The 27,314-nt window shown below is 38.4% G+C and overlaps 2 protein-coding genes across 3 annotated transcripts in view; one reads left to right on the top strand and one right to left on the bottom strand.

Moving 5' to 3' along the window:
- HPS3 (HPS3 biogenesis of lysosomal organelles complex 2 subunit 1) overlaps positions 1–27,314 on the top strand; it is a 38,057-nt gene that overhangs the window by 3,418 nt on the left and 7,325 nt on the right. The window contains exons 2-14 of one of the 2 annotated variants that reach the window (XM_069475356.1): positions 5,162–5,653; positions 6,179–6,350; positions 6,450–6,535; positions 8,540–8,726; positions 12,951–13,032; positions 15,414–15,568; positions 16,948–17,056; positions 19,202–19,383; positions 19,672–19,852; positions 20,940–21,173; positions 22,749–22,934; positions 23,264–23,452; positions 24,420–24,527. In XM_069475356.1, coding sequence (XP_069331457.1) covers positions 5,162–5,653; positions 6,179–6,350; positions 6,450–6,535; positions 8,540–8,726; positions 12,951–13,032; positions 15,414–15,568; positions 16,948–17,056; positions 19,202–19,383; positions 19,672–19,852; positions 20,940–21,173; positions 22,749–22,934; positions 23,264–23,452; positions 24,420–24,527 — 2,363 coding nt within the window. The remainder of the gene's footprint in view (positions 1–5,161; positions 5,654–6,178; positions 6,351–6,449; positions 6,536–8,539; positions 8,727–12,950; positions 13,033–15,413; positions 15,569–16,947; positions 17,057–19,201; positions 19,384–19,671; positions 19,853–20,939; positions 21,174–22,748; positions 22,935–23,263; positions 23,453–24,419; positions 24,528–27,314) is intronic. The other variant, XM_069475357.1, reaches the window with a different exon arrangement.
- Positions 27,022–27,314, bottom strand: part of LOC138388025 (ceruloplasmin) — a 52,301-nt gene continuing 52,008 nt past the window's right edge. The window contains exon 19 of the mRNA XM_069475354.1: positions 27,022–27,126. Coding sequence (XP_069331455.1) covers positions 27,023–27,126 — 104 coding nt within the window. The 3' untranslated portion in view covers position 27,022. The remainder of the gene's footprint in view (positions 27,127–27,314) is intronic.

The following is a 27,314-nucleotide window of genomic DNA, read 5'->3' as shown; positions in this document are numbered from 1 at the left end:
AAATTGACTTTTGACTAGAGAGCTCTTAAAAAAAAAAAAAAATCCTTTTAAATCTCTTGTTATCAGATTTTAGCCAGGATAAACAGCCAGTATTTCTGGATTTTGAATTTTTTTTTTTTTAACCAATGTTATCCTCCTCAGTGAACCTAATAAACCTTCATCAAGGTTATGACCTAATTAAGGACACAGAGTCATCTCTGAAGAGGCGCAAAGCAGTCCTCACAAGATCTGGACCCACCCCAAAGACAGTCCAAAGAAAAGAAAGTTTTGCTAGCCACGGATGGGGTACAACACACATTTCTGTCTGGCCATATTTCTAGGGTCTCAGTTTCTCCGCTGGCCATCTATACACAAAGGCCCGAAAGCCTCATGTGACTCCTACAAATGGAAGAAGACAGGAAAGCAAAGCTGTCCATAGAAGGGAAAAGGATAAATATCAAATGGGTACTCAAGAAAGCCAAAAGTCATACAATTATCAAACCAAGAGGGACTGGTTCCCTGACCAGGGATGGAACATAGGCTGCAATAGACTACAAGGTGGGGGCAGCATCATGAATGTTGTTTTTATGCTTGCTAACCCAACATCCGTTCTGTAGCCCAAGGAGTAATTCTGACTTTCTAGTCTTACTATATAAGAAATACATTTTATAAGGCTATAGCTGCCACAGATAGTGATTCTTCTGATGGATCTGGGCACAATAATTGCAAACTTTCTGGAAAGGATTCACCATTCTAGATGCCATTAAGAACATTTGTGATTCATGAGAGGAAGTCAGAATATCAACATGAACAGTTTGGAAGAAGTTGGTTCCAACCCTCATGGGTGACTTTGAGGGGTTCCAGACTTCAGTGGAAGAAGTAACTGCAGATGTGGTGGAAATAGCAAGAGAACTAGAATTAGACGTGGAGCCTGAAGATGTGACTGAATTACTGCAATCTCATGATAAAACTTGAATGGATGTGAGTCACATCTTATGGATGAGCAAAGAAAGTGATTTCTTGAGATTGACTCTACACCTGGTGAAAGATGCTCTGAACATTGTTGAAATACAACAAAGAATTTAGAATATTCCATAAATTTAGTTGATTTAAAAAGTGGCTGGGTTGGAGAAGATTGACTTCAATTTTGAAAGAAATTCTATTATGGGTAAAATGCTATCAATAGTATTGCATGCTACTGAAAAATCTTTTGTGAAAGGAGTCACTTAATGCAGCAAACTTCATTGTTGTCTTATTTTAAAAAGTTGCCACAACCACCCCAACCTTCAGCAACCACCACCCTTATCAGTCAGCATCCTTCAACAAGGCAAGACCCTCCACTGGCAAAAGGATTATGACTCACTGAAGGATCAGATGATCGTTAGCATTTTTTAGCAATGAAGTATTTTTTAATTAAGGTATGTACATTGTTTTTTTAGACATTATGCTCCTGCACAGTTAATAGACTACAGTGTAATGTAAACATAACTTTTATATGCTCTGGGAAACCAAAAAATGTGTGACTCTTTTTATTGCAATATTTGCTTTATTGCAGTGGTCCAGAACCAAACCTGCAATATCTCCAAGGTATGCCTATGTTAAAAAAAAAAAAAAAAAAGTCCTACCATTTACTGTCACCATTATTTATAAAAGAAAAAAAAAAAACCACTTAGCACCAAACATTGGATACCTTTAGCTTTCTGAGCAACTTACTGTATTGTCATTGTTTTTCCTTTTTGCCTAATGACAACATCAGCAGGGATGTGAACTGCACTGGTTCACAGACTTGTTTGAAAACCACTCATTAGCTCTGTAAATTCCTTTTCAGCAGGAAGATTCTGATTTTGGTATTTCTTATGAAATCCATCTTTAATGGTCATACCTTTTACAATATTGGTAGATTTCCCCATCCCACCCCCTTTTAGGCATAGACATTAGACATGGGAACCTTCAAGTTCTTTTGGGTGTCAGATTCACCAGTTTCAACTTTTGTGTGTGTGTGTGTGTGTGTGTGTGTGTGAGAGAGAGAGAGAGAGAGAGAGAGAGAAATACAATATGTTTACATGATTTGCCCCATTCTTCCAAATGGGCATTTGTTGTAGAATGTGAAGCAGCAGGCATTGTGTAAAATTCTAGCTTTCTTGCCTGTCCGTGGTGATGATTCCTGGGATCCAGAGATGGCCACTGCCTGTGCATAAGAATGACCTGGGAAGCTTTAAAAAAAATCCCCATGCTCTGGGCTCACACCCTCAGAGATATAGTAAGTTTCCCAGGGTTGAGGCCAGCACTGGGAGTAGTTAAATGTTTAGCCAGGATTGAGAACCACTGGTCTGGAGCCACATTGGCTGCAGGAGACATGGTAACCTCAATTGAGGCCTAGCAGGACAAAGAAGTTTTTATAATCAACTTGGTTGCCTTAAAGAAAGCTCAGGAGTCATGTGGGATGGCATTAGTATCACGGATCATATAGCTCAAGGGTAACTTTCAGTTCAGGATTTGAACTTCAGCCCCTGGGTACAGCGCCTTTAATATCCACGCATAATTGAACACAAAACAGGGCTGACTCACACATAATTAAACACAAAATAGAGCTGACTCCTAGCTATGCTGATATTCAGATAAAATTGTTTGCCACTTCTCAGGTTTTCCCTTTTGGCCCCTTCCTCCCATTCACAGTAACTGGAACGTGGGGATTCCTGCTCTCAGTGCCCAGTGTCCTCCTCTGTAGCAAATCTCCCCCTGTCAAAAATGAATCTTAAATCAGCTATTTATATTAAACACTTTGCAAACAAAAAACCAAATACCACATGCTCTTACTTGTAAGTGGGAGCTAAGCAATGGGAATGCGTGGTCATACAGAGTGACATAATGGACATTGGAGACTGAAGGTGCAGGGTGAAAAATTATCAAGTATAATGTACACTATTCAGGTGATGGGTACACTAAGAGCCTAGACTTCTCCACCATACAATTAATCCACATAACAAAAACCACTTGTACCCCCTAAATCTATTAAAATAAAATTTAAGAAAGTATTTTATAAAGGAAAAAAAATGTTTTGTAGGTCTTTTACCCAAGCAGAAAATATTTCAGGGTTTTTTTTTGTTGTCGTCGTTGTTGTTAAATCTCTCATTAGCTGAAAACTATTCTTTTATACAATTTGGGGTTGTTAGGAAAAAAGTAGGCAGAAATTTTGAAGGATGGGGGCCCATATCATCATCAGTAAAGGAAAATTTAGGCTTTTTATGTGAAGGAAAGAAGAGGGAGAGCTGAGAACTCTCCACTCTTGAAAGAGAAAGACCTACTGTTTGGGCAGCAGAGTGCTTGTAGGACGCTCTGGTGCTGGACACTGTTCATGGGGTGTGGGGGGACGGTGTGGCAAGAAGGACAAGACCACGTGGCTCTCATTGCCTGTCCTTTAGCACAAGTGTGCTAAACCAGCCTATTCACCCTCCCCTCTAACCCTATGTTCTCTCAACTTTTCTGAAGTCTTAAAACATATTTGATGCTTCGTATATCTGTCTTCTGATGTTAGTTTTGTCAAAGGGAATGCAATCTCTTCCATAATCTGATATTACTGTTGACCAGGTTTGTGATCCTGCTACATGAAGAGGAAAGTTTACTTACTTTAAAAGTAAGTCTATGGTAGGGCTCCACAACCATGGATTCAACCCCCTACAGATTTTGTAAGAAGAACAAGATTACATATCTGACTACATAAAAATTGTATGGTAAAAGATGCCATAAGCAAAGTCAAAATCAAACAATGGACTACCAAAACCTGTTTATTATGCAGGGCCGACAAAGTGTTAATATCCCTTTTACCTACAAAGCTGTAATTCCTTGATTAGAAAAACAAATCAACAACCTAATAAAAAATGGACAACTTGCAGAAGAGAAACTATCATGGCTGTTAAAACGTGGGAAAAGACGGCCAGCTTCGTAAGTGGTCTGGGAAATGTGAATTGTAATAGCCGTGGGAGTCCATGTTTTCCTGATCAGATGGAGTCAGTGCCAGTGAGGATATGAGGAAACAGGTATGTTCAAACAGTGCCACTGGCAACACGAATTGCTGTTATCTAATTATGGTAGTAATCTGGCAGCACTCATTAAACTTTAAAATGCGCCTGACCTTTGGCCCAACATTCTGTCTTTTGGGAATCTTTGCCATTAAAACAAACACCCCAGTAGGTATAGACCTGTTTATTACAGTGTGAAATGTAGCGGCAAAAAAACTAGAAATACTTGAGTGTATATCAATTGGGGAATTGTTGAATAAATTATGGTACATGTATATATGGGATATTTTATAGATACTGAAAAAGATGTTAGATGTCCACATATCAATGTGGAGGGAAGGATTTATTGATAATTTTTAAAAAGTAGATTGTTAAATGTATTTAGTGTGATTCCATTTTGGTTAAAAAAAAGAGCAAAAAACTAGAACACCACTCTGATCTATGTCGATAGGAGAGAAGGGGGTTGAAGGGCGCGCACCAGGCAGCGTGTCAACATTGGGTCCTCAGGGCTAGGACTGCAGGGGGCAGATCATTATGCTTTCCATTTTGCTGCTCTTTGCCACTTTACCATTTTGACTTCTCACAACTAATATATGTTGCTTTTATAAGTTAAGAAAGCTTATACAATAACCCTCCTCCCCCCAAAACAACCCCCCAAAAAAGTTCATACAATCAACAATTAAGAGAAAATTAACTTGGATTTATATTTTATTTACTATTTCCAGCTTTATCCTATTTCTCAGAATTGTGACTTTTGTGGGAAGGAGAGGGGTTAGAGTCCAAGTTCTGCTAACCTCAGAGTTCCTTAATTTATACCTAATTTTAAGGTCACACTAATACCGCTGAACTCTTTGTCAGTAGAGCTTTGTTGGGGCTGTAGATTTAGAGCTACAGTAATCACTTAGAGTTAATATACGGAATAAAATGTAAACTTTCTACGTTACATAGATAATTAAGACACTAAAATGGAGAGATGGGGAGAGATTGTATTTCAGAATCTCAATGCCTAAGCTCAGTTAAAAATACCACTAAGATTGTTACTTGGGGTTTTGTTCTATTCAGTCTTTAATTCAACCATTCGTGTTGGGATTCATTAATAGTTCTATTTCATGGCAGTAAGGTAAGTGGTTGTGTTTCTAAGTATAATCTTATTTCCTTCTCAGGGGACTACTTGGTAGCAATTGAAGAGAAAAACAAAGCTACATTTCTGCGTGCTTATGTGAACTGGAGAAGTAAAAGGACTGAGAACTCTCGAGTGTGTATTCGAATGGTTGGGCACAATGTGGAGACACCCTTCAGCAAAAACTTCAGAGACCAGATGTCTATTATTGAAATGCCACTTTCTGAGGCCCCCTTGTGCATTTCCTGTTGCCCTGTGAAAGGAGATCTTCTTGTTGGCTGCACAAATATGTTAGTCTTATTTAGTTTGAAATATCAGATCATCAATGAGGAATTCTCAATATTGGACTTTGAACGTTCTTTAATTATACATGTAGATAATATCACTCCTGTCGAAATTTCTTTTTGTGTTGGATATGTCGGTGTCATGTCAGACTTAGAAGTCTTAATCCTAAAACTGGAGTCAGACCCTAAAAATGGAGAGAGAGTTAACCACCATCCACGTAAGACCAGCAATCCAATGAAACAGACAGAAGGTAAATGATGAATTTAACTTGCTTTCTTGTTTTAGGTATGAAGAAAGCCTTTACTTTGGCAGTTTCTGAAGGGCTCTATTATATATGGTGTTAAGCCACGTTATTTATAGATTTAGTTATTCCTATTACATGGGATTTGAGTTTGTGATCTGACTGTCCGGATCTTATGCTGTACCTTGTAATTGTATTTCTGTGTATATTTGTCAACAGAAGTAATGGAACAGTCACAGATAGATGAGGAGTGTCTAGTCCCTGAAGTTAGTAACAGCATCTCTGCATTTCAGTTTCCTCATGTGTAAATGGGGATGATAATACCTATCTTGTGGTACTTTATCAGTTGTTGTGAGGAGTAAATGAGCAAGTGGTGAGGATTTTCAAAACCACAGTGCCTTCTAAATCTATGAAATGTGTGTGTATGTAAATAAATTACTATATATCTAATTGGTGGGAGGATATTGTGAAATCCAATTTTCATTTCAGCAGATAGGAGTAAAGTTGTCAAACTCTTAACTTTTATTTTTTAAGGTGTCAGTAATGAAATTTCACAGCTTGAGTCAGATGATTTTGTTATCTGCCAAAAGCCCATGGAACTTCTTGGTAAAAAAAGTGAACAGTCTGGATTATCTGTTACACTGGAATCTACAGGTTTAGCTGATGAAAAACTAAAGTATTTCCACATCCAGCACCTGCTCTATAGGTATTAGAGAGCTTTTTATTTACCAGCACTTAATATATATGTACCTGCTTAAAGTACAGGAGAAATTAGATTTCTCCCTCTGTCTTTTTCAACTCACAGACGTTTTGCTCCTGATATTTCATCCTATGTCTTGGCTGATGACATCAAGTTGCATTCCCTCCAGCTACTACCCATTTACCAGACAGGTAAGTATGACAGTGCAAGAGTGTGACAGTGCAGTGAGGTACAAAGGCTCTGGATGGGGAGGGGAGACCAACGTGGGTGATAGGTTTGGTTCTTCCACTGAGTCTCCCTGTGGCCCTGGACAAGGTCCCTAGCAAATCCCTGTGAGCACTAGAAAGGGAAGTCATGCCTGCCAGAAGTCATGGAGACGGTGTGATAGACAGAATGCATTTCCCTTTTTGAAATGGTCTCTAGGTCCAGAAAGGGGAAATCAGAGCCCTGTGAGAGCTGAAGTATATCTGTGTTCTAGCTCGGTATCTGGCAAAGCTTCTTACAGTGGCCTTGTGAGCAAGGTGGGAAAATGTGGACTGAATGGCATCATTTAGAGTAGTGGTTTTCAACCCTGCTGCGGCACATCAGGCTTACCTGGATACTGTTAAAAATATTGATGTTCAGGCTCTACATGCTGGATATTCTGACTTAATTGGTCAATTATGGGGCCTAGGCATCAGTATTTTTCAAAAGTTCCCCAGGAGTCTAATGGGCACCAAGATTGAGAATCACTAATAGGCTCTGCACTCAGTCCTGGCCTGCTTAACATCTTTAGGTGTTGTCTAGAAAAAGATATAAATATTATTCCAATTAAGTGTCTTTATTACCTTCATTTATTTTTTTCTTTACTGAGTATTTATTGAGTACGTACTATGTTGAGTATTGTGCCGAATCCTGGGGAGCCAACAGTGAGCAAAGCGCCTATGCTTATGGAGCTAATTGGCGGGGGAAGGCAGACTTTAATTGAATAATCACAAAATCATAATTTTACCCTGAAATGAGTCCTCTGTGGGAAAGGAACCCCAGTGTGAGAGCCTGTAACAAAAGACCCTGACCTCAGACCTCATCTTGAGGTCAGCAAAGGCTTCTTGAGGAAGAGGATGTGAAGAGTGAATTGGGCTGACTCGGAATAGTGGTTGGTACAGGGGAGGGGAAGAGGGGGAAGAGAGCCTTCCAGGCAGAGGAAACAGCAAAAGTTGCTGCTGAGGGAAAATCATGTTTGAGGAACTGAGAGAAGCCAGACTGGGGCGAGTGGAGCAAGGGAGGGGAGGTGTGAGACAGGGCTGGGGACCAGACAGGGCCCATGGTCATGTTAGAGAGTCGGCTCTTTATCCAGTGAGCGTCCCATAGCATTTGGAATAAAAATCCCAAATCCATTCCATGTCCTACGTGTCCCTAACTCTGAGCTCATCTCGTCTGACTGTCACCCTGCTTACTATTCTCCATCCATAGTGACCTTTCTCTCTTGCTCAGGTATGCTGAGTGCACTCTTACATAAGACATGTTATTTGCTCTTCCTGGTGCTGAGAAATGTGTTTCCTCAGATCTTGTGTGCTAGGTGCATTCAGGTCATTCAACTCACAGCTGAAATGTAACCTTACCACAGAGGACTTCCCTGACCTCTTAATTTAAAATCTCCTTTATGCACACACTGTGGAGTTTACTTGTTCATTCTTCATTCCAATCCCCATCACTAGAATGAAGGCTCTGTGAAAACGCTTACCTTGTCTTATACACTGTTGTATTCCTAGAACTCAGAATAGCAGCACTTAGTAGGAACCTGATGAATATTTACTAAATAGACAAACAGTGATGTGTGTTTGAGCTGGGCCCTAATGGAAGAGTAAAATTTTTAGAAGATGGAGATTTTGGTAAGTTATTACATAAGAGAAATTTACATGTGCAAGGTGTAAAATTATGTGTGTTTGGAGGTTAATGAGCGATTTTGTTTGGGTAGAACACAGATGTAGGAAGAAAAGAAGAGGGAGAAAAAAATGAGCATTTGGCTTTGGGCAAAATATGGAGAGTGCAGAATTGGACTTCTGATATTAATGGGTGTCCTTGAAGAGTGTCAATCAGAAGAGTACTTTAAAAAAATTTTTGGTTATAAAAAATTTCAGAACAGAAAGTAGTATTGATTCTTTCTCTTTATTTATTGGTTTCCTGGTATTTATTTCTTTCGTTTTTGCATGCAGGTTCTTCTGATGGAAAAAATTCATCTCAGGAAAAAGAGTTGCTGAGTCTCTTTTGTTTTTTCTCCTTACCTCATGTGGGATATCTCTACATGGTTGTTAAATCTGTTGAATTAATGTCAGTCTACCACTATCCGGAGAAGTCTCAGCAGGCGGTGCTCACGCCACAATTCTTGCACGTCATTACAAGGTACTGTTACAGTGTCACTTGCTGACCTTCAAGGCACTTATTTTTCTGTAAATTTTTAAGGTGCTGCCTAAATCTTCAACTGAGAATTGTGTGAACTCATATAGAGCACTGTAATGAGTTACATTTGTCTTTTCAAAGCTGTTTTTTGATGTCCTATACCTGCCTTTGCAATGCCAAAGATTTAGACTCTTTGTTTTGTTTCCTTAGACTGGATGGGGTTCCTTGTAAGGAAGTATAAGGTTCTTCACGAAGGAATATTTTTATAGAGAATTCTAATGAAAAGTCACTGGGGCCAGAGAGGGCATCTCTTCAAATTTCTTTTTAGATTTCCTAAATCTTTTTTCACTACTACCATATTTTTTCAGTATGAATCAAATTATTTCATAATAGTTTAGAACTGTGAAGAGACCAGAAAGATGATTTGATTCTACTCCCTAATAAGTATACATAGGGAAATAGAGAGAGGTTGGGATTGACCAAAGTCATGTGCTAATTAGTAGCAGATGTCTTCTGAGTCGCCTTACCCTGGTATGCTGGCATGGAGACTGGGTTCCCGAGCAGGAGTTTGATCTTACTTCCTTTGATCTCAGCAGTAAGTGACGCTTTTGGTTCCGTTTCCTGTTTTTTGAGCTTACATTGTGTTCAAGGCATTGCCTTGTGCCCTTTGATTACGCAACTGTGAATAAGGTACACCAGGTGCTGCTTTCTAAAGCAATATAAGAAAAGGTTAGGGACATGATATATACAAGGGCCACAAACACTAGGAGATTTGTGAAAAATGTCTTAAGACTTCATGAGCGTGCTGTAGGCACTGGGAGAAGGGAAATTCTGGCTGAGTCATGTGAGGAAGTTGTAGATTAGGTGGTTGTGTTTGAAGTGAGTCCTGAAAGCTAGCTGGAATTGTGATGGATGGAGATTGGAAGAGATGGGCCTTATAGATAGAGGAAGACCCTAAACAAAGGCTGTATCCAGTCTTTTAGGAACATCTAATAATTAACTGCACAAGACAGTGATTTTTTTCCCCCTTGCTGAGTGGTGGTATCAGAATCTCCAGCAGGTGCTAGAGTATATTTCTAACCGTGGAGAACTCACCTGGAGATTCTGATCCCACCCTTAGTGGTCGTGTTCCCCTTTCCTTCTGATTTCTGGTGTAAGGAGAAATGCTGCTGATGGGAGTGTGTTTCTTAAGTGAACAATGTGGAGGTAGCTATTCTTCCCAATTTCCAAAGTGTCATGTAGTGATGTTCTTTAAATATGAAGAAGCTGAAAAGTAGAGAAGTGGTGAAAATAATGCTTGAGAGAGAGCTCAGAGCTTTGAAAATTAAACTAAGGAATTTTTTAAGGTTTTGACCAGAGAAAAGTGATGTGATCACAGCATTGCTTTAGGAAAATTAGTGGTGGCTCTTGTGAAGGAAGGACTGAACATAGATAAATAAGCTATTGAAGTGGTTCAGGCAGTGATGTTAAGGAGCTGTACTTGGTAGCAGGAAAGAAGAATGGATAGGAGAGTCTTCAGCAGGAGAGGTACAAACTTGGTGTCTGATGGAATAATGGGGATGGAAGAGGCATGAAAAACCTCACCAGGTTTTGAGCTTGCTTTTATGAAAGAATGGAGGCTGGTGTAATGTGGAGTGAAAGAAGTAAGGTTTAGACATTTGAGTTTGAGATGTTTATGGACTGTTGAGAGGGAATGCTAAGTAGGCTTTTGGATACATAGAGCTGTATATTAGGTTAGAGAAGAAAGCTTAGAAATTTTGTTATCATCAAAAAAGAGCTGATTATCAAAGTAGTGAGCCTGGCCTGAAGAGTGTGTAGACAGGGAAAAGTTGTTGGAGAATTAAACTCTGGTGAAAGTCTTGCTTAGTAAGCAAGAGGAGAAAGAGAAAGATCTTTAAGGATGCAGAAGAACTAGGAAATGATAGCATTTCAGAAACCAAGGAACAGGAGAGGGAAAAGGAGGAAATAAAAATATTAATTTCTGTCCCAAAATATTGATGCAAAAGATTATCTATCTTTTCTCCTTCTGATTGTGGACATGTACAGGACACTGAGAATTTCATGAGTGAACCCACTCAATTTATTGCCCCATGTCTCTTATGTATAGGTTAAGGACTAATTTGGTATGTAGAGTGCTGAAAACATAGTATTATGAGGGTTTGAAAGGACGTATAATTTGTGGATTTTCGACCACCTCCAAGCAGAAAATTTTGGAAGTTTTCTTAATATTAGCACCAAAGATAACTCTGATATCATTAACCTGACCATGGAACCATTAGACATTAGAATAGCAGTTATATGTAAATTCACATTCTTAATAAGGTCCCCTACTCCTATATTTAAAATTCTATATTGTTGAACTCATTTATACATATTTTTGGTTTTACCCAATAGATAAATGTTTTAGAAAAATCTTGTCCCAGGTACTATGAACACTATTTGGATGATGGCTACACTTGTAGCTAGGACTCAACCATTACGAAAACGATCTGTGTAACCTAAACATTTGTACCCCTTTAATATTTTGAAATAAATTTTTTAAAAAGTTAAAAAAGAAAAATCTTAGTAAGGTTATTTTGAGAAGTTTCTTGAAGATTGGTATGTTTACATACCTAAAAAAAAGCATATTGCAAAAATTTTTTTTTAAGAATCAAGGAACAAAATAAAATCATGTAAAATGCCAACGTTATAGAAATATGTAAGTAGGAAAGCCCTGCATGAACTCCTACTCCCCAGAGTCAACCGTATATGCAATTGGTATATATTCATCTAACTTTTTTCTTTAAAGTACGTATATTACTATGGCTTATTTTTTATAGATGTGGATGATACTGAGTACAGCGTCAGTAACTTGCTGTTTTGTTTAGCAGTAGAGTATATCTTGAATGTCTTTCCATGCCAGCACATTTCTGTTTATCTTCTCATACTTATGCTTAGTATTCTAACAATAGCCAACAAGCTGGGTTCCTACAGGTGGAGGTGAGTCAGAGGACTATGCCTTTTTATCTCTAGAACATAAAAGTCATTTGTCTTTGTGGTCGTATCAGTTCTCAACTGTCATTCTGGCCCCACTGCAGGTGCTTTTTTTGCTCCCCAACCTCTCAGTTTACTTCCAAGACTGTTAACTGCTCCAGGTTTGTAAGTGGTGGTGCTGCTGTCCCAGTGATTATCAGGACTCCAGAGGTCATTTCCTAGAACTCTGTGGAAATAGACAGAGGTGGCCATGGGCTGAGGCTGAAGTGGAAGCACCAACAGGTGGAGAGAGGCCTGAATATCTCTCCCCTACATTGTGCAAAGTCTCCCGACTAAAAATGTCAGAATGCCTTTCTTGTTGAAGTATTTCTTTTGCTTGAATATAACTGTTAGGTTTGCTTTAGTCCTTTTTTTTTTTTCCCCTAAAGAGTTCATTTTTACTTCTCTCGCTTTCTAGTTTATTTTTAAAAATCATTCTTGTGAATCCACAACAGATAACCGAGTATCTGTTGTGCACTTACTGTGGGGTCCCTAGGTTCTTTTACTGTGCAGGAGCAGCCTGGAGCTATGGAAAGAGGTAAAGGAGTGTAAGGAGTCAGGAGACCTGGGATATAATTGGCTCTACTCTTCAGAGAGGCCTTGGACTGGTCATGAACCTTCCATGCTCTGATCTTTAAAATAAGCTGCTGGTGTAGGTAATTCTGAAGGATCCCTCAGACAGTCTTTCATTTTCAGTTCTACCACTGAATTTGCGGTTTGCATAGTCTAAGTGTGTTGCCCAGTGTAATTCAGGATGAATTTCATCCTGAGATGGGTAAGGTAGAATAGTCAGGAGGCAGGTTCTGATCTTGGTTTTGTTAGTAAGCCATCTGTATCTTGGGCAGATATTGGGGGTATCATTTTATTTGCACAATGAGGACATTGACCCAGATCCATGGTTCTTAACTAGGGGTGTACATCAGAGTTACACATGGAGCTTCGTCAAAATTTACACGCTAGATTCAGTCCCTGGAGATTCTGATCAAGTAGGGGTCAGGAGAAGGTTAGTTACATGTTCTTTAAAACACACTCTGGGGATTCTGAGGGCACTCTCTTGTTGAGAAGCCGTTTAATTCGGCAACATTTGACAAATACTTGAGTCTTCTTCAACCTCCTGCCATTGCTCTGTTTGCCTGGGAACATCTCCCCGCCCCACTGTAGGCATGTTGCTTACTGGCCTCCACTTTGCTCAGCGGCCTCTCTCCTCTTCCCCAGCAATAACCTGCAGTGTTTCACGGTGCGGTGCAGTGCAGCAGCGGCTCGTGAGGAGGACCCGTACATGGACACCACCCTGAAGGTTAGAACTGGCTTGTGAAAACAGTGAAACCTTAAGATCAAACAGGAACACATGAATGCTTACAAATTTGCTCTTAGGCCTAAGCTTGGTGAGGAGTAAAGGTCTTAATGTTGTCTTATATATTGAATTAGAACTTTTGGATGTAAAATAGTAAAAGCATTTTGTGATTCATGGTTTAGTTGACAATTTTTAAGATTGCTTTGAAAACATTTCACTCTGAATTGGTTCAGTGCATAGTTTTTAAAGTTTGGTAAAGCATATAGTGTAAATTTAGAGAGAGCCTTTCACAACTATAATATATTTTTTTAACAGAAATATTGGTGGCAGTTGTACAGAGCTATTAACCAAACAAGAGAACAAAATTGAATAAAATGCATTAAAATGATTTATTTATACTATTATAAATAGTATAATACACTCAGACATTAGATATGCCTATAATTCTTTTGTCATTTTACAAGCCTCCTGTACTTAATCTGAGTTAATGAATATGCTACATCAATAACCTCATTTTTAGTGAGAAGCAATGTGCTTAGTCTCTGAAAAGCTCTTATCCACAAAATAAACGCAGGCATTTTTATGACGAAACTTTACGTTTTCTGACCTTGAATTTCTTTTCTCAGAAATATACTGATCATTTACATAATATTCATCTATGCTGTTTCACCTCTGCAGTATAAGCTATTTGAATGGCTAGTTGTTATGAATATACATACCACAAGAAACCCCCAAATCATGATGGCCTGTATTTCAGAAGTTGGTTTATGTCTACTTGGAACCTGGAATGCCTTTTTCTGTAAAAATAAGCCTTCAGTAATGTTGGCTATATTAACAAGCCGGCCCCTATGGAGAGCCTGATGTGTCTGAGGCACTCTCCCAGTCCCTATCACCCATGTTGCGTTTCATGGAAAGTGCAGTTCTTAAGTTCTCAGTGACTCTTTTTTGGCCATGGCCTGCCTGTAGTTTTCTGTTGCTGACCAGGCTAACTGCCTGCCTTCAGCCTCTTGGGAAACCAGATTTTCTGCACCTTTGTATGAATACATACATAGCCTTTTCAAGAGATTATTTTTAAAAGGGGTTATTTTCCTAGTAAAAATGAACAGGTGACTAAGATTACAAAAAGCTTCCATTCTTTTGTTTCTCTCTGTTCCCCCACCTTGCCTTTTTAAACCTCAGAAAGACACAGGCCTATATAGGGGTGATGGTACACTTTAGGGTATGTAATAGATTGAAGCAGGATCAATCTGCATTTGAAAAATCATAATTCACATCTTCTCAGAGTCTCAAAAACAGAGTGAAGGAACAAAGAAGAGACCACGGGGAGGGAGCAGGAGAGGTGGGCAGCTGGTGGGACATGCTGCCCTTGAGTCCAGTGGAGATGGAAGAGGGAAGGACAGCGATGGTCACACCTTATTGCTCCCCCTTCCCTGCAGCTCCACCAGTTCTGAAGTCCTAGATGCCACCTGAATAAGCACACAGTTAGCATGCTTGCTGACTCAGGCATTGAGAACTGTGATGTCTGAAAGAGGTTTCACAACCTCAGAGTCTGGTGGAAAGAGCATGTGGTCTTTATCTCCCTTTCCTTTGAAATTCTGGCCCCTTAGCACTAGCTAAGGCTACTTGAACTATTTTTAGAAATGAAAATATAGACGAAGGTATTTCCCCTATCACTTTGTACAAAGGGACAATGAAGATGATCTCAGGATCAAAACAGCGTAATGAACAAGAGCTCCCAGGGAGCTCTTCCAGTATCTTTCTTACCCATTCTTCTAGAATTAATGGTCCCTTACAGGAGCAGGTGCTGGCTCTTCCAGTTTATCTGACATGCCCTGGCCTGTCAACCATTCCAGGCATAATTCACACCTAAGGGGCTAACAGGGGCATCCAAACAAACACACAAGCATTTCTTGCACATACCCATCCACAAAGAAACCATCTTATGTACCTGTGTGCAGTAGAATGTCCCTTTATAGTGTCTGATTTTGGCTAGAAACTCCATTTGGGCATACTCCCGAGCCAGCCCACTATTGGTGGTGATTTCTGGGGTGGCAACTTACTATCCCAGGGCTGCTCTCCCCCAGGGGTCTGTGGAGTCACTCTGTAGGGCATGTGCCGGAGTTCCTGCAGCTGTGGGACCCTCTTTCTTCTTTTATTCAATCAACAAATACTGAGTTTATTGACTGAGTAGCTCTATAAAATAGATGTTGGTTATATAGGTTTAGATAACCTCTTTACTGTGTTAAGAATAGGAATTAGGGGGTTCTTTTGGGGGTGAGGGGAGAGCAGAAGAGATTTTATCAAATAAGCAAACTGATTTTTGAAGATTAAAGTTTGTATACTTTTTATTCCTTGGTTAAATTTGTGATTTTCCCCTTTACTAGGCCTGCCCACCTGTCAGTATGGATGTCTGTGCTTTAAGAATACAGCTTTTCATAGGCTTGAAAGCCATCTGTCACTTTAAAAACCACATTATACTTTTGACTAAGGCAGATGCTGAGGCCATTCCAGAGAGAAGAGAGTCACCCAAGAGGCTTCTGTAAGCATCTCCTCCCCCCCAGGCATTCCTGCTAAAGTTTCTGGAGTGAATTGTAACTGGTATATTTTGTGTGTGTCTTAGTTTATCTTTTTGAAAATTAAAGCTTGGAACGACCAAACGGCTTTTCTATAGTGTTCTTTTTCCAGAGAAAGAAAAGAAGGTTCTAATGATCTCTATAATATCCTTTATAGTTGACCTTGGAGGTTTTAGAAGAAAATGAATTATAAAATAGTTTCAGTAAAAATGAGTGGTATTTTAGATAAGAAGTTAAAGGATATGCGTTTCTATGTAATGAATAGCAAAGACGGGGCCTGTAATGCCAGTCCAAACTCTAAGACTTTTTACTGTTTTTCTCTTTTGATCTTTCCATAGTTACATTTTTATTCAAAGATTATTTTCTGGTATTGCAAAAGAAATTAATAATGCATTTTCTTGCCTTAAAGCACGTTCTTGATCTATAGATAATGTGCTAATCTACCTTAAAATAAAATTATTTTTTGATGACATTAATTTCTGGTCAACTCTTAGGGTTTCTGTTTTCACATTGTTTAGAATAGAATGCTAAATTCCAGACTAGTTATGTTTTTATTTGATGTTTTCTCTACTGTGAACCTAGTGGTAGAGATTGCAATCTAATTTGAACATTCCTCTAAGGAAAATTTAATCAATAAATAAATCTGTTTGGGGGAAAGAAGCATATAGTATATTCATATTTCAAGTCTAACATGGGTTTTTATTTTTAATATAAGTTTTTATTTTTTCAAATTGCTTGCACTTGTGCTTTGTTCCACTGATAGGAATCAGAGGTTGACTGGTCACGTAGAGCGTACCCAGAGTGATCTGAGACCAACTGATCCTAAAAACTTTCTGATGAGAGGAAAAGCAATTTGTAGTCTTACACATTTGACATTCTAAAAGTACCTTATTTTTTAAGTGATTCTAAACATTCTAATTTATTTGAAAATTTATTTGATCAAAATATTTTCAAATATTATATACTAAAGAAAATGTATCACACAGTGAAAGCAAGAGATAAGAGTGTTTTAAGTAGACTTACAAATTTTTGTGTCTTCTGCCGTGGGCACAGGGACTTTTCCTTTCAAGAGGCCTTGCCTGTTCTTTGAAGTTATTGCTCATTTAAAAATACTTGTGGAGTGAATTGGAAGCAATTGGTTTATCAATGCATGACAGTTATAGAATATTAAATGCTGTAGGCCTAAGCAGTATTGTCAACTAATAGTCTATAAAAATAAACAGCTAATCACTGAAGAAAATAATGAAAATAATTTCATAGTTATTTTATGGTATCCAATATTTACTATTTAAAACTGTCATTTGTTAATGTGTCTTAAATTTCTTGTCCTTTGTTTTGCTTTTAGTTCTAGAAAAGATACCAATGTTAAGACCAAAATACCTCCTGTAGCTGAGGCTGGGTGGAATTTGTATATTGTGAATACAGTCTCACCAGTGCAACTATACAAAGAGATGGTACTTTTTTTAAACTTCTGATTCTTATAATTTAGAGTGAAATTGATAATCAGAAATTGATTCTAATTATCATACATTCAGGATGGCACAGCAAACCAGCTTCCAGGCTCTGACTGTGTAGTGTGTATCTTTCTATACCTTCTTGCTTTCATAGGTTCTGACATTTGAGGAACCAGTAGGCATTCCCTTCACTGAAGTAAGACTCCCTTATTCATACCCACCCTCCTAAGAGGATCAGTTAGCCAGTGTAAACATAAATAGCCTTTGACCTTGTCTTTGAATCCTAGCAAAGAGAACCATGAAATTAAGCTAAAAGAAATCGAAGCTCATTTATCCCTGTCTCACTCTTCTTCCTTGAAATATTAGCAGATTGTCTTAGGGCTGCAGCAACTGCAGCATTGTCCTGTGGGGAGGGGCCCAGAGTGGGCATCCTCATTCCTATTCTAAGAGTAACAGCTCCCTACTCATCCTTGACAATTATTTTAACTCTGTATTTTGAAACATTTCAAACTTAAAGAAAAACTGCAAGAATAACAATAGTATAAAGAAAACCTTTTATTCCCCACACAGATTCACCCACAGTCAATATTTTACTCCCCATTTGCTTCTGTTTTTTTGTTTGTTTGTTTGTTTGTTTCGTTCTTTCTTTCTGGCACCTTGGGTTTTCTAAGACACACACACAAACACACACACTTTTTTTGTGATCCATTGTAAGGTAAATCGTATACATCATAGCCTTTTGCCCCTACATACTTCAGTGTGTATTTTCTAAGAGTCAGGATAGTCTCTTACATAACCACAGTACAGTCACATGCTTCAGTAAACTTGATATTGACACAATACTTAATCTAGTCTATGGTTCCTATTCCAGTTTTGTCAGGTGACCCAGTAATGACTTAATAGCATTTCTGGCCCTCCTCCTCTAGTCTAGGATGCAGTTTAGGATTAGATTGTGTATCTAATTATCATGTCTCTTTAGCCTCCTTGAATTTGGAATATTTCTACAGCCTTTCTTTGTATTTTATAATGTTGACATTTTTAAAAAATATAATTTTCCCCTCCACTTTTTTTTTTTTTTTCTGAGACAAGATGTCACTCTGTTCTCTGTTGCCCTGGCTAGAGTACATTGGCATCATCATAGCTCACGCAACCTCAAACTCCTAGGCTCACGTGAACCTCCTGCCGTAGCTGCCTGTGTAGCTGGGACTACAGGCGCTTGCCACCACTCCCAGCTAATTTTTTTCTATTTTTGGTAGAGATGGGATCTCACTCTTGCTCAGGCTTACTTCTTTTTTTATTTTTGACAGTGTTCTTCATTTAGGGTTTTTTTTTGTTTGTTTGTTTTGTTTTGTTTAATCATTAGATTCAGGCTATGCATTCTCAGCCAGAATATCATATAGATGATGTGAGTTTTTTTTAGGTTATCACATCTAGAGACACATGATGTTCACCCACCCCTCGTTGGTGACATAAATTTTGATCATTAGATCAAGGTGTTGCCTTATTTGGACCTGACATTTTGATGCTGATAATTATATCAGCTTTGCCCTATCTTTTTAGTCTTGCTTAATTGAAAGTCTTAGACTTCATTTAGGTGATTTGACTGCAGGAATCTGAATATACTGATTGAGTCAGATTAGTTAGTTATAATTTTTGTGAGGCCACTGTGAGTTATGGAAATAGAGGTAGTAGAACCTAAACTCACCAATTGAAATTAAAATAAAGGAGGGATACTCACTCTGTATTTGGAAAAGAGTTAAATCATAGAGCTTTTAAAAAAAAAAAAAAAAAAGTCAACCATTTCAAATACATTCACTAGTCTAATCAAATTAGAGTCAATTTATTGCTAAGTTAATGGTGGTATTAGTATTACAGTGTTATTTGGGCCTTCTCTAAGGATTAAAGCTATTTAACAAGGTAGTATTTACAATTACGTGTGTATTAAACTGGCTCATAGATGGTGGGGGGAAGAAAAGCACTTCAGCTAAGGCCCTGTCAAAATTACTATTAATCGTTTACTTAGTTTTAGGATTTAATATTTCCACATATTAACTTTACTAACAAAATGTAGAGATGTTCTTAAGAACTGGGAAGCTTTTGGGAGTTTTTCTTCGGCAACATTAGCATTTGTCTTTTTTGTTTTAGGTAGACTATAGTAATACCTACAAGACTGCCAGAACCCAGAGCTGCATTCATCTTCTCAGTGAGGCCCATCTTTTAGTGAGAGCTGCCCTGATGGATGCCGGTCAGCTGGAACCCGGGGAGAAAGCAGAGCTTTTGGAAGCATTTAAGGAAAGCTGTGGGCACCTTGGGGACTGTTACAGCAGGTTGGTGGCACCTCTTGGAACCACCTTACGGAAGCCATCTTGAAGTTTTGGTGTACTTATTAGCTTTTCCATCTCTGGTAGTTACCTGATAAATGATATAATGCATGAGGGAAGGTGGTTCGTTTATTCACTTCTTCCACAAGCATGTATTGAGCATATACTGTGTGCTACGTACTGTGGTAAGCTTAGAGATACAAAAATGATATTTGTATCTGGTATTATCGAATGTGTTAGCTATTGAGGCCTAAAATTTACAAATTTGAGTTTTTCTCATTTCCTTCCCTTTAGGCTTGACACCCAGCATTCTCACCTCACCTTGCCGTACTATAAGATGTCTGGTTTGTCTTTGGCCGAAGTTTTGGCCCGCATGGACTGGACAGTAGAGGATGCATCACAGAAATATGAGAGGGGATTAATCTTTTATATTAATCATTCACTTTATGAAAACCTGGATGAAGAATTAAGTGAAGTGAATATGGTTTTTTGTTTGTTATATTTAATATTTTTAACTTAATTTTAGTAATTTTATTGAATACCATTTAGAAGTTAAGTTCCAAATATTTTTATTCTTTGATATTCTTCTTTTTCTAAAAAAGTAATGTGCTTTTTTCTTCGTTAACGATCATAGAATTATGGCTTGGAAAAGAACTGTGGGTCATCGTCTCATGGTTTCTCATTATGTAGACAGGGACATGTGATCTTTCGTGGTTGAATGACCTGCCCAGTGACAGCAGCATGTCTTTAGAAGAGTGACTCAGAATGTGGGCCTTGCCTGCCTTCTTCTCATCTGCAGTCCTTCCCACAACCTTAGTTGTCCATTTCTCCAAGTGTTCAAAACTTCACTTAGAGAACCTTGGCCTGGTGACCTTGAGACATTATTATCTATCTCTCTGTACGTTTTTTGAGGCAGGGTCTTGCCATATCACCCAGGCTAGAGTGCAGTGGCCTCAACACAGTTCACTGTAACCTCAAACTCCTGGCCTCAAGCAATCTTCCCGCCTTGGCCTCCCAAAGTGTTAGGATTATGAGTGTGAGCTACTGCGCCCGGCCTTAAGACATTATTAATGATTATTTTTAGTCCCTCATGTATTTTAAACATAGTTGAGTGGAGATATTCCAAGTTGGAAATTGTGGCACTTGAATGTTTTAAGATTTTGAGAGAAATGAAATTTTTTCATGTAAATTACTTCAATAGCTATATTTTGAACTAAATTGTTTTTACGATGAACTTTTAAGTGTAACTTAATCAAATATTTATTTTCTTCTTCCTAATGCCTGTTAAAATTAGAAATGCTCATCACAACCTGGTACATATTTTCACAGCTTTTTCTTCATTAAACTCAGCAAAGAGATCATGTCGGGTCATCTCAGGTCTTCCATATCTCGGCATCAAGTCTCTTTTTAAATCAAAACATAATACTATAATTTTATCTTAATTTCAGTGTTTGTGCCTTGGCTTTAACTGTGAGTGTGTGCGTGTATAAGGTTTTTTTGGTGATTTTGTTGCTTTCCTTTTGTTCACTGACCTTTTATTCCTTGTTTCATGCTCAAAAAAGGAATTAGCAGCAAAAGTGGTTCAGATGTTTCATGTAGCTGAGCCGAAGCAACTGCCCCATATTCTTTGTAGTCCTTCTATGAAGAATATTAATCCTTTGACTGCCATGAGCTATCTGAGGAAGCTGAATGCTTCTGGGTTGTCATCGATCTTACTGACATTGACTAAGGCAGCAATAGCTCTGAAAATGGGAAATCTTGACATGCACAGAAACGAAATGAAAAGCCATCCAGAGGTATGATGCCCTACCTGGTATTCACAACAGGCTGATATAGGACCTCATGGTCCTGAGATGTTTAGCTTTCTTCTGTCTTCTTTTGAGCTCATATTTTCTTAGTTGTAATGGAAAACAAACTTTGCGTTAGAAGGGAAGTGGGTTCAAGTGGAATTTTAGATTTCGCAAATGAAGAAGAAATAAGACTAATAAGTGGCAGCAGTGGTATTCAAAGACCTTTCAGCTTAGTGACAGGTGTGTTCAGAGCACTGAGTTTGGTGCTGAAGAACAGGCTCTGCCCTGAGTAGACAGATCTACCTTGAGGGATATGGCCTGTGCACTGAAAAAGAACAGCGTGATGCGTATTTAAGTACAGCAAGAGGGATATAAACCATGAGCCTTAGGAGTCTGGTAGTTGCAGAAAGCCTCCACTTGGGAAAAATCACAGATGACTTTATGGAGGATTGGACATTTGAATGGTCTATCAAAGAAAGAGAGATCTTTCCCTTGGAAGAGGTCATTTAGGGACGTGAGCCAAAGATGTTAATCATTCAGGGGAAGAAAGTAAGAGGGAAATGTGAATTGAGCACTTATGTCCCAGGCCTATTCTAACCCCCTTGTATATGTTATTGAATTCCTACAGTAATACTATGTGGTAAGTGCTATTATAGTTGTTATGCACATTAGGGAACTAAGACACAGAGAGGTCAGGCTCACACAGCTGGTGAGCGGTGGAACCGGAATTGAACCAGGCAGCCTGATTTCAGAACCTGTGCTTCTATACAATTGGTTTTGTTGTTGGACTCTGGTCAAATGCCCAGAGTGTGACTTTTAGTTTCTTACAACTAGAAGAGCAGAAGTGCTTTCGTACAGTGTGACTGTACGAATGACATGTTTTGTTATGATGAGAGCAAGTCAACATTGGGGTATCTTCTGTTTTGAAGGGTAGAATTCTAGAAAAATGAATTTTCCTTCCATAATTTTGAAATGACTTAAGATATATTACAGTTGTCGCTTGGTATCTGTGGGGGATTGGTTCCAGGACCTCCTGCAGATACCAAAATCCATGGAAGCTCAAGTCCCTTGTTTAAAATGTTGTAGTATTTGCATATAACCTACGCACATCCTCCCATGTACTCCCAATCATCTCCAGATTACTTATAATACCTAGTATAATATAAATGCTGTGTAAACAGTTGTCACTCTATTGCTTATGGAATAATAGAAAGAAGTCTGTACATGTTCAGTACAGAATCAATTTTTTTCTTAATATTTTTGATTTGTGGTTGTTTGAAGTCATGGAGATAGAAGCCACAGATACGGAAGGCTGACTATTTTCAAATCAAGTAGATCTAAATATAAAGGTCTCTACAAAAATAGGACACGTTGATGCTTAGTTAAATATTAGTAACTTCTGTAAGACAGTGATGTCCTTAGTAAGAACTAGTCTTTATACTTAAAGAAAAAATTGGGATTCAAGTAAATTATTAATAGCTTAACCATGAATCATGAATGCACTAGCATGTACAGTATTTCCAAGATGGACACCCTGAATAAAATACATATTTTATTCCTAAATTTCTTTTTTATCTGAAGATGAAGTTGGTATGTGGCTTCATGCTGGAACCTCGACTATTGATTCAACAGAGGAAGGGACAGATTGTTCCAACAGAACTTGCAATTCACTTGAAGGAGACTCAGCCTGCATTACTTGTGGCTTCAGTCCTGGGCTTGCAGAAGAACAACAAAATTGGAATTGAAGAAGCAGATTCCTTTTTTAAGGTTTGTCACTTTGAAAATGTGATTTTTCTAGATGGTCTGATACAATCAGTAGAGAGTGGGGAGCAGAATAAGAGAAGTAAGTTTTCCATTTGTTTATTAAAAAAACAGACATACATAATTTATAAAAGTACATATCAAAAGAATATATATGGAGAATATTCATGCAACCTGGAATCTGTTTCCTGTTAAATATGTCTAAATTTGCCACTAATGCTAATGATAAATTATTAATTGCATGGTCTGCATGATGGTGTGATGTTCAGCCCAGCTATATCTTGATCAATGCTATATTTATCTGGGATATAAGGGCTTGTTTTATTGTTTTCAAGGTGCTTTGTGGTAAGAATGAAGATACGATTCCTCAGCTCTTGGTAGACTTTTGGGAAGCTCAGCTAGTGGCATGTCTCCCAGATGTGGTACTTCAGGAGCTCTTTTTTAAGCTCACATCACAATATATCTGGAGGTTATCTAAGAGGCAGCCTCCTGACACCACACCGTTGCGAACATCAGAAGAGCTGGTAAGAAAACGGAATAATACCTTAAACTCAACTCATACTTTGCACTTTACAGTAATGTACCTTCTTATTTTTAATGACTTAAAATCGACCTAGTTTTCTATCACCAGATATCCTATTTAAACAGGAGTTAAAAATACACTTGAAATTTGTCTGTGACTAAAGTTGCCCACATTTTAAATAATTTTGTATTCTAAAGAATGTCCCCTGCTTATTCTTGTCCCTCCCTCACTTGCCGTGGCACCTCAGTAGCCAAAGCAGGGGGGAAGGGGCTTTCCCCAGAATATCATCACGTCTGTCCTTCCTCAGCGGAGGTTCTTAATTAGAACATGAGGGAAGAGACATCTGCAGACCATCCTGGTGGGAGAGGAACTGCAGAAACCTTGTGGGAGGGAGACTTCCTTACTCGGCCCCCGTTTCCTGTCAGCTGTACACACAGAGCTGTTCTGTAGCTCTTGAAGCAGCCTTAACAACTCTCTCTACTCTTTTAGCTCCCTTCTTTCCTACCTGTTTGCCCCTCCTGTATGCCATGGCTAATGTGGGTTAACTAGAAAAGTCACCAGCTTCTTGAATAAGGGGGGCTGCTTCAGAATTATCTTGAGAACTTATGAAAGATGTTTTGCCTCCCACAGAAAGTAGTGATAAATAAAAATTATTTCCAGTATTAATTCTTTTTAAGTATAATTAGCTTAAAAATAGTATTGCTCTTTTTGCTAGAAAGTTCCTCTTTGGAATATTTAAATTTTAAAATATAAGGAAATATTTAGTGCAGATTACACACTGCAGAAACAGCAAGGCTGGAACATGTTCCAGGGAAATACATTCTAAAAACTTCCCTTCCTATTCCCAGAAAACTGTATACCTAATTCTGTGACATAGCAGTGGATTAATGATTACTTGGTCTTTGTGGAATGGATAAAGAAAATTTTTTATGTTATATTTTGTTTATGATAATTTTTTTATGTTTTAGATAAATGCCTGTGGTCATTATGGCTTAATCTATCCATGGGTTCACATCTTAATATCATCTGACTTCTTAGCTCATGAAAATTACACAGAAGATCTTTTAAAATTGCAGGTAAATAAAAATGCCTCTTCTTATGAATATGCATATTATAATACAGTGTAAGACTTAAATTTGGTAAGACCTCAGGTGTCCTGTTAATCTAGAATGTATAATTTGTGGGGACGAAATCCATAGTGAGGCATACTCTGAGGCATACGCGGGAGCTTTAGAGGGAATTCCTGCCTCTGCCTGAAACTGCTGGTGTGTGAGACATCTGTGCCAAGAAGCTGCTCTCATGCAGACAGACGGGCGAGCTTCCGCAGGTCTCCTCACTGCCTTCCTCCTTTTCCGAATGTGCTTGAAAACACATGAATGTGAAATGAATGAAATGAATGTGTAGCCAATGGTTAGTGGTATTTTTATTGATGTAATTAATTTTTTTTAGTATTGGCTTACACCTATAACCCAAGCCAACCACTACTATCTATCTTATAAGAAACTGGTCAAAATGGTGTATACAGCTCCTGAAAAGGATTTTTAAAAAAACAAGAGGGACATGATTAGAGAATGTAGGTCATCCTGTAAGAATTCTGACTATGAAAGTGTTTTGACTGACAATGAGAAATACATTCGGCATTTGACTTGATGTGGATCAAGCTGGGCTAGATGTGTGTGTATGTGGTTTTATTTAATGTATAGTTCAGTGGCCCAAGGACTGAATATAACCCCCACATCTGTTTTGTTTGGTCTTCCCAGTGTAGCTGCCAACATATAAAAATTAAGATATATTAAGAATTCTGAGTTTCAAGTTACTCTTGAAAACATCAGAAAAACTGGGAACCCCTGAGACCTGGGGTTTGGGGCTGACCTGTGGCTCCCCGCCGTGGGCAGAGCTCACGCTGGCGTCTCGGCACAGTTACCGTATGCACGACGTCCTGATCCAGATGCCAAGTGTCTCGTGTCCATTTTCCTTATCCCAGCTGCCTTCATGCATCTTCATTATCTGTTTGACCCCTTTAGACTTTAGAGTTTGAATTCCTGATTTACATTGTGGGAACTGGTATAATTTATTCCTGGTATCTATTTATTGCTTAAAAAACCAAAATGTCATATGGGAATGGGGGTTAGGGAGAGAAGCTCAAGAGGCCATATTGCTTAGACTCAGCCTCCAGACAGGACTGTGTTGTTCCCAGATACGGAGTTATTTATGTGCTTCTTAAAAAATCACCAAAGAAGGTTCTTGTTGCCTCTCGTCTCCAGTTCCCTTGTGAGACAGAGGCTTCTGAGGGCCTAGCCTCAGGTTTGTTCATTTCGGGAATATTGCTTGAGCCTGTGCCGCGGATGTGGTGGACAGCATCAGACAAGATAGGCAGGGCCTTGCCCTCCCAGAACACACACTAAGTACATATTTAAAATTGTAACTGTAACAAGTCCTATTAAATTTCCCCTATAAAGCTTCAAAGCATATTTATAGTCACTGCTTGAAAAAGTATAATTTACTGATCTTTTAAAATTTATTTTAAAGTATTTTAAAACAGTGCATTCTTTGCTATTAAAAGACAGAAACATAGTGTCCCCTAAATTTTTCTAAGTCTTTTTCCTAATTATAGCTCTTTCTAAATTGTCTATAGGTCAATTAATCTAAGTCATTAAGAAACAAAAAAAACCATCGAGAAACAAAAAGATCTTACTGGTTCTCACCTAGAGGAATGGGGAGGCTCAGAGTCACCTAGAGAGCTTTTTGAAAATGGTATGACTCTCCGTGTACCCACCCGCAACAGAGAGATGATTCTTTCTCTGTTGTCCTCAATCACTGTAATAGTGTATTTGTGCAATAACTAAAATGAAAACAATCCATAAATCATCCACATGTCCAAAAGCTACTATTTGGAATGACACAATGAGTAGTAAAAATCCTGCCCTTTGCCCAAATTGTCATGGTTCCCCTTCTCCCACATTGCTGACACCTTTCCTTAGAGCCACAGTTGTGATTGTCTAGGGGAGGAAGATAGAGAAGCCAGTGGATTCCGGTCCTGTAGTGTCAGGGCTGAGGGTGTTGGATTCTTGATCAAAGGGAACAAATAGTGCATGTGTAGAGGGTGGAGAGGAGTCCATTTCCAATATTGGAAAAAAAAAAAAAAAAAGGAGAACGGAGCTCTCTGTTAAGCAGCAGACATTAACAGTGTTTTAAAGGGTAGGAATAACTTTTGGACCATTTTTTTAATATAGTAACGTATAAATTCTTTAGTGTTTCTTAACTAATTTACTTATTTTTAAACTTCTTGATAATATGGATAAAACTAAGTAAAAGTTCTTGGGTAATCTATTTTGTACCAAGTTTCGACTAGTTTCATTTTAACCATGGTTTGGCACCTGTGCCGTACTCATTCCTACCTCACCCATTATCCTGATTAATCAAGAGTTAAATATAGAAATAATCTGTTTCTTCCATGTTGGGAGATCTTATGAATGGCAGATTATCAACTTATTTCATCTTTGCCCCCTTACTGTCAGGAAATTATTGAGATGAGTATTTATTAAACTTGAAGGAAGAAAAAGGACCAACCTTATTCCCGTAGCCATTCCTTGGTAGATACTTGGAATAAAATAATGATGCTGACTGTGAATGGATAGATCACATTCCATATGCTCCTGTGAGTCTGAGAAGATGCTGTAGCAAAAAGGACACAGGGACAAGAAAATCAGGACATGACCATCTCATCTTTATCCTGGAGAAAGGGAAAGCAGAGATTATTTTGGTGGTAGAATCAAGAGTAGTATATATAGTTTGAGTGCTTAAAAAGTAAAATATTGGTAAAGTTCTAAATACTGAAATAATACCTGCTCCCTGTCCTTCAG

This window comes from Eulemur rufifrons, chromosome 7, assembly GCF_041146395.1.
Source record: "Eulemur rufifrons isolate Redbay chromosome 7, OSU_ERuf_1, whole genome shotgun sequence".
Lineage (NCBI taxonomy): Eukaryota > Metazoa > Chordata > Mammalia > Primates > Lemuridae > Eulemur > Eulemur rufifrons.
Note: the sequence above shows the minus strand (reverse complement) of the source record. Positions and strands in the feature narration are given on the sequence as shown.